The 10,863-nt window shown below is 39.6% G+C and overlaps 1 protein-coding gene across 1 annotated transcript in view; it reads right to left on the bottom strand.

Annotated features, from left to right (window-relative positions):
* Positions 1–1,886: 1,886 nt before the first annotated feature.
* The window catches only part of SMG1 (SMG1 nonsense mediated mRNA decay associated PI3K related kinase), a 120,520-nt gene continuing 111,543 nt past the window's right edge, over positions 1,887–10,863 (bottom strand). Inside the window, 3 exon segments of the mRNA XM_033235613.1 lie at positions 1,887–6,654; positions 9,744–9,850; positions 9,931–10,110. Of these exon segments, the coding sequence (XP_033091504.1) occupies positions 6,577–6,654; positions 9,744–9,850; positions 9,931–10,110 (365 nt within the window). The 3' untranslated portion in view covers positions 1,887–6,576.

The following is a 10,863-nucleotide window of genomic DNA, read 5'->3' as shown; positions in this document are numbered from 1 at the left end:
GGTAAGGAAAGATGTAAACCCTCTCACAAGCAACGGAATTCCTAGGCAGTTTAGGAACTGTGTTGAGGCACTTCTACATCTTTTCTATCCAGGATTTCAAATGCAGTAACAAAGTGCTTTGATTTTTTTTGTTTGTTCTGAGACAGAGCCTCGCTCTGTTGCCCAGGCTGTAGTGCAACAACCACCGCTCCCGGCCGATTTTTCATCTTTTAATACAAACAGAATCATGCCAAATGTCCTAATCAGATGTTTGTTTTAGGTGAATTAACTATAGTTTTAACTTCCAACCTTTTATCCTTTTATACAGGTTTTAACTTCCAATCTCTTAACGTCATCTGTATTCGGCCATTGAATTTAAATTTATTTTTTAATGTTCCTTAAGTAATCACCAGGTTCTTAAATATTCAAGGAAGTCGTAAATGTGAGAGTGTTTAGCTGCAGACCACATACTGCCCCGAAGAGAGCGGGGCAAGGGCAGGAGCATTGTGAGTTTCACGGAAGGGTGTCAATTTTCGGTAGGTCTTTCGAGGTGAAGGGGGAGTGAAGTATCTGGATCAGGGAGAAGCACTTGAAAAAGTCTTTGCAAGGAAAGCCGACTGTTCAATACAGTGCCACTGTGGAATGCTGGGGTAAAGAAGTTGTATAGGCAAGATACAGCCAGATGACAGAGACGCTATTTGGAGAGTTTTTAAAGCTATGGAGTCTGAAGAGCAGGTTCTTCTCCATGTACTTAAAAAACAAAAACAAAAGACAAAAGGGGAGGCGCGGGAGATCCCTAAAGCCCAGGAGATTCAGCTGCAGTGAGCTATGATTGCACCTACTGCACTCAAGCTTGGGCGACAGAGCAAAAAACCTGTCTTAAAAAAAAAAAGACAAAAAGATCGAAGCAATCAGCAGCCACATAGTGAACACGTTGAGCACTGGGTGTGTGATCTTGCTAGACCCACAGTAATAGCCACTTCCAAAGGAGAGGCTATGGGGTTATTAGGGTTTAAAGTGACATTTCTACTTTTGGGAAATCAGCTTTTGCTGCAGAATGCTTCTCGTTTTCACCCAAGTTTTCCATCCACAACTTAAGACTTGTTAACACCAGCTTGTGAAATGAAGGTAGGTGAAAAAAACAGAAGCAACTCAAGCAGCAGTTTCTCCACTTAGTATTTTTGTTACTTAACAATGTATTCCCATACCTATTTCTAAATGCACAGCCCTGCTCTATGGTCTCTCACTAAATTTCCGATTGGTCGAATTATTAAAAAACACCCACCCTTAACGTAGTTTTCTTTAGAGCTTTTTGTCCTACAGAGACAGGATGTGATCTTTTGAAATGCGCCAGATGACTAAGCAGTTAACACAAATCCTAACATCATCTAGCAGCAACAAATGCAATCTCCAAGATATAAAGCCAAGCTGAACATTTTCTATTTTTTTTCAGAGGTGTCACACTCCAAGGAATGCACCTATCTGTCAATAATGATCTATAGGAATTTTGTTTTTAAATACTGCCAAAATTAAGCTTTATAAATTGGGCCCTAATACAAAGAATTTACATTGGTATCATTGAAGTAAAATGTCTACTGTTGTTCAAAAATAAAAGAAGTTTGAGAGTAAAATAACTACTTTTTTGAGAATTTAGGGGTCTTTTTTGAGGTATTAGTGCTATTCAGAAAAAAAAAAGGCTAGGTTTGGCTCGGCTCAGTGGTTCAGGCTTGTAATCCCAGCACTTTGGGAGGCTGAAGTGGGAGGGTATCTTGAGCCCAGGAGTTCAAGATCAGCCTGGGCAACATAGGCAGACCCTGTCGTTTTGGTTTTTCAAGCTACCCAGGTTCCAAAAGGTTCCAAGTTTTCCAAAATCTATTTTGACCAATAAATTCAGAACTTAAATGCTGTATCTTTTGAGACTGAACCTTTATTTTCTGAAAAACAGGTATTTCATACAATCTTTGCCATGTTAATGCAAATATGCACAAATTAGGCATGTATTTTTGTTTTCCAAAAGATGCATTATGAACATTTTCAGGAAGCTGGTGTGATTTATTCAACTTTAAAATACAATCACAAAATTATATCCATCAGGAGGCATTACAACCTTTTGTACAGAGAAGCCACTATTTTATACATTGTTACTAGGACAAGGAAGATTCAGTTCAACTCAACTTGCTCTTAGAATAAGGGTAAAAAGTAAATTAACAAGTGAGTGAAGTATGATGTTGTTGCCACTGACATTACAGGTGGAAAGGTAAGGGAAATGTAAACCAGAAAAATGACACAATAAAGAGGAGCTGAAACTTTGTCAAGAAAAGAAAAAGATATTAGCCTGTTTTCAAAGAAAAACATTCTAAAAGTCTGCAATTCAGAACATAGAATTCTTCTAATTTACCATCTTCAAAAATCTACTAAATTGTATGACACTTTTACATTAGCGCAACAAACATCTTTTTCTAAGTCTAGCCAAGTTCCCATGGAAAGCAGAGTACCCTAAGTAGTTCATGTTTTACAACCCTTGAACTTATAAAGCTTTTCTCATTAAGAGTTAGTTTTGCCCTTCTTTTCTGTAAATAAGGATGGTGATACTGTTATCCAGGCCTAAAAAGTAGGAAGTGCAACAAACCCTTAGGGTTTCATTATACAGTGAATTTTCCCCTCCCCAGCGTTTGGAAAAATTTGGGACACTTGCTAGTTCTTCCCTGTGGAGGAATCTAATACTACCCAAATATTGAAAACAAAATCTACCTTCTTTAACCCTTGCATTAGTAATTCTACCTCCTTGGCTTATGGGGAGGAAAGTCCTAGTTTTAAATTGCTGGCATTTTACAAGCTCAACAAAATATAAAATTGAACACTGGTTTTCATACTCTACTTTTATGTAAAACAAAGATGCTTAAATGTGCTAATAGTAAAGCATTCACTGATATTTGATGTATCTGAATAGGACTAACAGGCTAATTGTAGGTGCCTTCATATGAAAACAATTGGGAGAAAAGAAGAACCAGCTCCTTTGATTTTAGTACTGCCAAAACAAGTAAGCCCCCAGAGTTAATTACAAAAATGTGGAGGAAAATAGGCCAGGAAGACTTTTCAATTTAAAGTACTGCCTATAATACCCCAGATTAAAAAGGACCTAAGATTGCACATCAAGTCTAATATTTGGCTGTACTTGCATTGCCCTGCTCGGCATTTTTAAAAATGGCTCTTTCCTTAAATTTCACACGTCAGAACAACCACAATTAAAAAAACAAAAAACAATGCAGATAACACCAAACATTGGACAATATTAAGAAAACTACTTACTAAGCTTAGAGGCAAGGGTTAAGGGCAGAAGTGATGGAAGTTTTTCTCTGTATTACAAACCCTCACCCTAAACCTGGGGTTTGGGCTCTAAAAAAGTAATTTAGGGAAGCAGATCAAGAGCCTGATTATCAGTTCTCACATGGAAATCTCAAAAGATTTCAAAAGCAACTCACCACAAGTGTCAGACACAAAAGAATCTTAATAATCATCTAGCAAACTACACTAAGAACTCAATGACCAAAAATAATCAAACTTCAAGACACACCAAAGCAACAGTAAAAGAGAAATAACTACACAAGCAGCCTCCACAGCTCTGTAGAGAAATCAACTAAAAATTAGGCAATTCTAGTAAATTAAAGACAACAAAAAAACTTAAGATTGAACTTCAATTTCCAAGGGTACTTTGAAGAGGTTGTTTGTAGGTTATTCTGTACCCCCTGATTCTTAAAGACAGTGGGGGAGAGGGAGAGGGGACAGAGGAATGGAGGGAAAGGGGGAGGCAGGAGAGAGAAAAATAGGAGAGGATCCCTGGTTTTCCACAGGTATTTTGTGTTATCAAAAATGTATGACTTCATAACTACAGCACTCTAACTTTTCTCAGTCTAACTGCTGAGGTCTCTTAAAAAGTTCAAATGGCAAGTCACCTTGTAGAATGACTTAACAGAGGAAGCCAAACGACCAGGGTCTTGTCCAGAGTGCAGTAAGGAGCAGGCTTTTGAAGTCATCTATTACATCTGCCTTACAACCAAACCCACTGTGTATGCCACATTATTCTTGGAGGGACCACTTTAAAACAAAAGTGATGGATAATTTACCAGAGGCACATGCTTTTGAAGTAAAGCTGTTTTTTGTTTTTGCTTGAGTAAGGTGCCAGGTACCTCTGAAGCCTGAAAACACAGGCAATAAAATTCACCTGTTTATCTTCTTTACCAAAGAGAAAGCAATTTCTGAATGCTATCTATAGTGCTAAACTAATGTGAACTGATTTTATCACTGAGATAAAAGTTTTTCCTTATGATGACAATAAAGAATGTTGCTGAAAGACTTTAATCAATTGAGAGAGCAGAGGTAATGTGATGAATGTAATTTGCTCCCAGAGCCTCTAGAAAATAAAGCAGCATGCAAAATACAATATGGCATTATTATTCCAGCTAGGTTGTTTTGTGAAAATAAGGTTCCAAATGAATGAAGAAAACAGAATTTGATGCGCTAGGTTCCTTAACTTGCTATTGAACACATGGGTATTTCAAAAAATCCACCCTACCTACAATACTTGCTAAAGTATCATGAAAGCACTGACACTGAAACACGTTCTTTCATGGGTAAGGATTATAGATTAACGTGTCAATCAGAATACAGAAAAGGCCCAGAGCTATGTGGAATTTTTTCCTTAATACCTCTCAAGTTTGTCTGTGAAGACTGGCAACTAAAAAGTGACCACTGTCCTAATCTCTAAAATGCAGGGAAAATGTACTCAGACAATTAAGATTATTTTTATTTATTTTTGTCACAGAGTCTCGTTCTGTCGCCCGGACTGGAGTGCAGTGGCACAATCTTGGCTCACTGCAAGCTCCGCCTCCTGGGTTCACGCCATTCTCCTGCCTCAGCCTCCCAAGTAGCTGGGACTATAGGCGCCCACCACCACGCCTGGCTAATTTTGTTGTATTTTTAGTAGAGGCAGGGTTTCACCGTGTTAGCCAGGATGGTTTCGATCTCCTAACCTCGTGATCCTCCCACCTCGGCCTCCCAAAGTGCTGGGATTACAGGCATGAGCCACTGTGCCCAGCCAACAATTAAGATTTTAATTGTGTTCTCTTTTGTGTTGATACTTGATTTTAAGAACCCTATTCTAGTCTGGGTTTTTATTTTGGATCAGCAATTTAGCTTACACAGTCAGTACTGAAATGCAATGCTAAATTTAAGGAAACCTTGATCATGAATTCACTATAATGTATTACTGAATGGCAAGCTATTAAAATTGTGCAAAAAGTAAAGCACTTCACAGACTAATAACTGAACTTAATAAAAGATGTTGGTGGATCTCATTTTCGCTGTTTCGTGTACATGTCCTAAAATGCCAAGTAAACTAAAGAACTTTTAATTTACCAAGTGTAAATTAAAAGCATCAAATGAAAAAAATGAATTAAAAAAAATTTCAGTCTACCTCCACCAGAACATCAATTTATTGTTAATCTATCATCAACAATGTAAAACTCTAATAGATACTCTATCCTGGTTTTTAAAAAGGTAAAAGATTACACTGGATTAGCTACTTTCTATGAAAGAAACTACAGCTATCACAGAAGAGGGAAAATTTGAATGACCTCCAAAAAAAATGCACACTATAAGCAAAAGGGAGTGTACATTAAATCAATGTCTGTTAGATTCATTACTTTTGAATGCACAGTGACAATTCTGGAAACTGTACATGATAGAATCACAGAAATGACTTAAACCAGAATTACATTTTGTGTGTGATCATCAGACCTTTAAACAATCCTTGAATTTTCCATGTTATCAGAAGTTGTTAACAGCATCGAGACGAAAGTATATGAAATAGAAGGATTGAAATAAAAGTGAATTTGAAAGATGGCTAATCTACTAGATTAGGTAAAGGGGGAATGGGAAAGTGGTGGGGAGGAGCAGGGAACGATGGGGTGGTTTTTTCCCTTCATTTCAGAAGTTCTTCCACTGTAGTGTATCTGTTACATAGCTCTCCATTTTCAGTCCATTTCTGAAATTCATATCGCATAGCCTTTAGCCTTTTTGTACTTACTGGTCAACCCAACCAGTACTGTTGCCAAGCAACAAGTGTTACACAAGACTCTGAATGCATCAAATCTTCCTTGGCTGTGATTTCTTCGCGACCCCAGTTTTCTCTGTTTCTGAGCGGGGTTTGTTTTTTTCCTGGATTGTACACACAGGGTCAGGTGGAATGGAGTTCCAAATCACTCTGTGCTCCGCGGCATCCCGATTTCTTTCTGCAGCTAACCTCCTGACACGTTTGCTGCTGCTCTGTGGCAGAAAGACAATCTCCGTGTTCAGGCGGTGAGCTTGCTTTCCTTCACCCTTGACCCTGGGGTTGCAGGCCATGGTGTTGGGCGTATCCCTGAGTGCAGCTGTCCTGCAGGATTCACTTCCTAGTGCACCGAGATTTCCTAGGTTTCCTCAGAGTAAGCCCCCAGTTGCATCACCACCGACTGTGGTGTGGCTTTGGATGCCTGAGGCTGAGTTGATTCTGGTGGATGTCTGACCTCGCTTAACCAGACTCATCTACTGACTTGCCATTCACACCCAGGCTGTCCAACCTTCATACAGCTGAGCCAAGTTATCTAGATTAGTTGCTTCCTTAATGACATAGTCAACCTGTAAAAATAGGCAGGATAGTATGTGAAGTCATTTAAAGCTTTTCAACTGTCTGCTGAATTACAATCAGCAGACAAATTACACCAAAAGTTACGTGCAAAGGACTCCCTATACTTACCCTGCTCCTGTAAGCCCCTGAATTTTCATATAAAATTTAATAACTATCAGAATAAAAAGCACAATAGCCAAGTACACTTTAAAAAGAGAGCTAAGACAGTTAAAAAGATATGAAAAGCACACAATCCATTAACCTACCAGAACATTTATGAAATAAAAATATCCCTAACTCAGAACATCTCTCATGATTTTTGACAAACTTGACAAAACAGTTTCTTAAAAAAAAAAAAAAGAAAGAAAAAAAGGGCCGGGCGCGGTGGCTCATGCCTGTAATCCCAGCACTTTGGGAGGCCGAATCACGAGGTCAGGAGATCAAGACCATCCTGGTAAACACGGTGAAACCCCGTCTCTATTAAAAATACAAAAAATAGGCCGGGGCCGGGCGCGGTGGCTCAAGCCTGTAATCCCAGCACTTTGGGAGGCCGAGACGGGCGGATCACGAGGTCAGGAGATCAAGACCATCCTGGCTAACACGGTGAAACCCCGTCTCTACTAAAAAATACAAAAAAAAAAAAACTAGCCGGGCGAGGTGGCGGGCGCCTGTAGTCCCAGCTACTCGGGAGGCTGAGGCAGGAGAATGGCGTAAACCCGGGAGGCGGAGCTTGCAGTGAGCTGAGATCCGGCCACTGCACTCCAGCCCGGGCGACAGAGCGAGACTCCGTCTCAAAAAAAAAAAAAAAAAAAAAATAGGCCGGGCGCGGTGGCTCAAGCCTGTAATCCCAGCACTTTGGGAGGCCGAGACGGGCGGATCACGAGGTCAGGAGATCGAGACCATCCTGGCTAACACGGTGAAACCCCGTCTCTACTAAAAAAAAATACAAAAAACTAGCTGGGCGAGGTGGCGGGCGCCTGTAGTCCCAGCTGCTCGGGAGGCTGAGGCAGGAGAATGGCGTGAACCCGGGAGGCAGAGCTTGCAGTGAGCTGAGATCCGGCCACTGCACTCCAGCCTGGGTGACAGAGCGAGACTCCGTCTCAAAAAAAATAAAAAATAAATAAAAAAATAAAAAAAATAAATAAATAAAAATACAAAAAATGAGCCGGGCGTGGTGGCGGGTGCCTGTAGTCCCCAGCTACTTGGGAGGCTGAGGCAGGAGAATGGCGTGAACCCGGGAGGCGGAGCTTGCAATGAGCCGAGATCGCACCACTGCACTCTAGCCTGGGCGACAGAGCGAGACTCCGTCTCAAAAAAAAAAAAAAAAAAAAATTCCTTGCCCAAGAAGAGTTTAAGTCTAGGTCCTATACAAGAACGTAACAGTGTTTAAAAGAAAAAAAAAAAATTCCTTACTGATGTTAAAATTGAATTACGGATGCCAAACCATCAAACAAGATACTCAGTCTCTTAATTTTTATCCCACAGGAAAAAATGTACGTTTATAATGAAGACATCAAAAGGATACCTCTCTTGACCATATGATATAACTTATCACCACCAAAGATGGCACAAACTGACATATGTCTCTTGATGTAAAATACTGAGAAAGAAACATCACTGATGTTGTATTCCTTCCAAAAAAATCTTGAATGAATTGAATTATGAGGAAAGTATCAGACAAATATAAACAGAGGCACATTCTGTAAACCAACTAATCTAGACAAACCAAAAATATGAAGGGAAGGGAAGAGGGAAAGGCTCAGGAACTGTTCTAGATATTAAAGCAGATCAAGAAGTAGGACAAGGATAGACAGTCCCTGACTCACAGTGGGTCCAAATGACTTTTTTTTTTTTTTACTTCACCATGGGTTTATTGGGGTATTAAATGCATTTTAGACTTATGATGGATTTATTGGGATGTCACTCCATCATAAGGGGAGGACCATCTATCTATATGCAAAATGCATGATGATCCTTGACTAGATCTTGAAGGTGGGGGAAATAGGGGGTTCAGAGAGGAGGAATAAGCAATAAAGAATATTTTGAGATAATTGGAGAAATCTGAATGTGGACTGAATGTTAGATAATAGTATTACATCAATGTTAAGTTTCCTGAGTTGACAATTACATAGTAGTTACAGTATTATAGTATTTTGTTCAAGAGACACATAGTGAAGTTTAGGCATGAAGTGTTAAGATGTCTGCAAAGAACCCTCAAATTGTTCAGAAAAACTGTGTGTGCACACACACAGAACAATGAAACATGGGAAATTGTTAACTGGTGAGTCTAGGTAAAACGTTTATGGGCCTTCCTACAAGTTTTCTGTAGCTTTTTTCTCAAATTTATATATTCAATATTAGTAACACTGATGAAAACATTTCAGAGTAATGACTTCAGACAAATGTCCCAATACCCAAGGATGCTTTACAAATACAGGTTGAGTATCCCTTATCCAAAATGCTTGGGATCTGTAGTTTTAGATTTTGGATTCTTTGAGATTTTGGAATATATGCATGTATACAATAAGGAACTTGGGGGTAGGATGCAAGTCTATACACGGACTCCACTTATGCCTTATTATTCACATAGCCTGAAGGTAATTTTATACATTTTCAGTAATTTTGTGCATGAAACAGGTTCTGACTAGATTTTCACTACTGGGATCCATCACAAGGTCAGGCATGGAATTCTCCACTTATGGCATCATGTCAACACTCAAAATGTTTCAGATTAGGAGCATCTGATTAGGGATGCTCCACTCATACTACACCTGCAACCCAAAGCTTCTTTGGCATTTCATTTGAAACCTTCAACAGTTTTCTTTAAATGGAAACTAATTGTAGTCCAGTGGAGGAGGATCAGACTTATATTTGGGTTAAAACAGGGCTAGGGGAAAGGAAAGTGCTCACAAGGAAGGGTCAGAGCAAAATGGTGACTACTGGACAACGCCAGAGCTGTGTTACTCAAAATCTTCTGAATCCTGAAAACACATTTAAGTTCCTTGATGAACCACTAAGGAAACTGATGAGAGGCATCTTTATATACCTCTACTTTTCCAGCAGCATTAAAATGTGTAGCCCAAGTTTAAAACACAGTCACCTGTTCAGCAACTGACATCCTCCTATTCGGATCAACATCTCGGCCCTCTAACTTGGCTTTCACTCTCTTCCACACACTCACTGCATAGGAGTTTCTCTCTTGCACCGCTATGAAGCAACAAAAACATACGTAAGTCAAACCGTCATTTTATATAAAAATTTAAGGCATCTTTATTCTAACTAATTACCTTTCCCAGTTTTAGGGTCTCTGACTGCCTTTTTAGGACTACAAGCAACACTCTTGCCAGTTCCTGGAACGGTGCTTGGTGGAGTATCAGCTGATGTGGCAAGATTTTTCTGAATCAGCTTTCTAGCATTCTGTGACATGACATCAGGCTGAGTCTTCTGGCCAGTGTTACTCCGGACTGCTACAGAGAAAGAGTTGGTGGCTCAATTTACATGTAAACAAAACACGGAGGGGGCAGAGTGGAGCAAGCACGGGATAGGTGGTAGTGTATTTTAATACCCCAAATTAAATAATCAACTATAAATCCTTATCCTTTGACACAGCAATTGTCTTCCTAAAAATATAGCCTAAAAACAGTCAGACATTCAGGTATGAATTTGTACAATTACGTTTACTAGGCTTGTGGCATCAAAAACCATAAATATTAGCTGGGCATGGTGGCTCACGCCTGTAATCCCAGCACTTTGGGAGGCCGAAGTGGGCGGATCAGTTAAGGTCAGAAGTTTGAGACCAGCCTAGCCAACATGGCAAAATCCTGTCTCTATAAAAATACAAAAATTAGCAGGGCATGGTGGCAGGTTCCTGTAATTCTAGCTACTTGGGAGGCTGAGGCAGGAGAATCTCCTGAATCCAGAAGGCGAAAGTTGCAATGAGCTGAGATTGCGCCACTGCACTCCAGCCTAGGCGACAGAGTGAGACTCATCTCAAAACAAAAACAAAAACAAAACAAACAAACAAAAAACAATAAAATAAAAAATAAAAATAAATTGGCCATTAAGTCATTTTTAAAAGATTATTTAATGACTGAAAAACTATTAACTGGAAAAAGGCAACAAAAATTGCACGTGCATAATCATCCCACTGTGTTCGTGTGATGTGTGCATATGCACAGTGAAGTAAATCAACAAATGCAGAGTGGTTTTTGCCTCTATTT

The sequence above is a fragment of the Trachypithecus francoisi genome, unplaced genomic scaffold (genome assembly GCF_009764315.1).
Source record: "Trachypithecus francoisi isolate TF-2019V2 unplaced genomic scaffold, Tfra_2.0 Lachesis_group15, whole genome shotgun sequence".
In the NCBI taxonomy this organism is placed as follows: domain Eukaryota; kingdom Metazoa; phylum Chordata; class Mammalia; order Primates; family Cercopithecidae; genus Trachypithecus; species Trachypithecus francoisi.
Note: the sequence above shows the minus strand (reverse complement) of the source record. Positions and strands in the feature narration are given on the sequence as shown.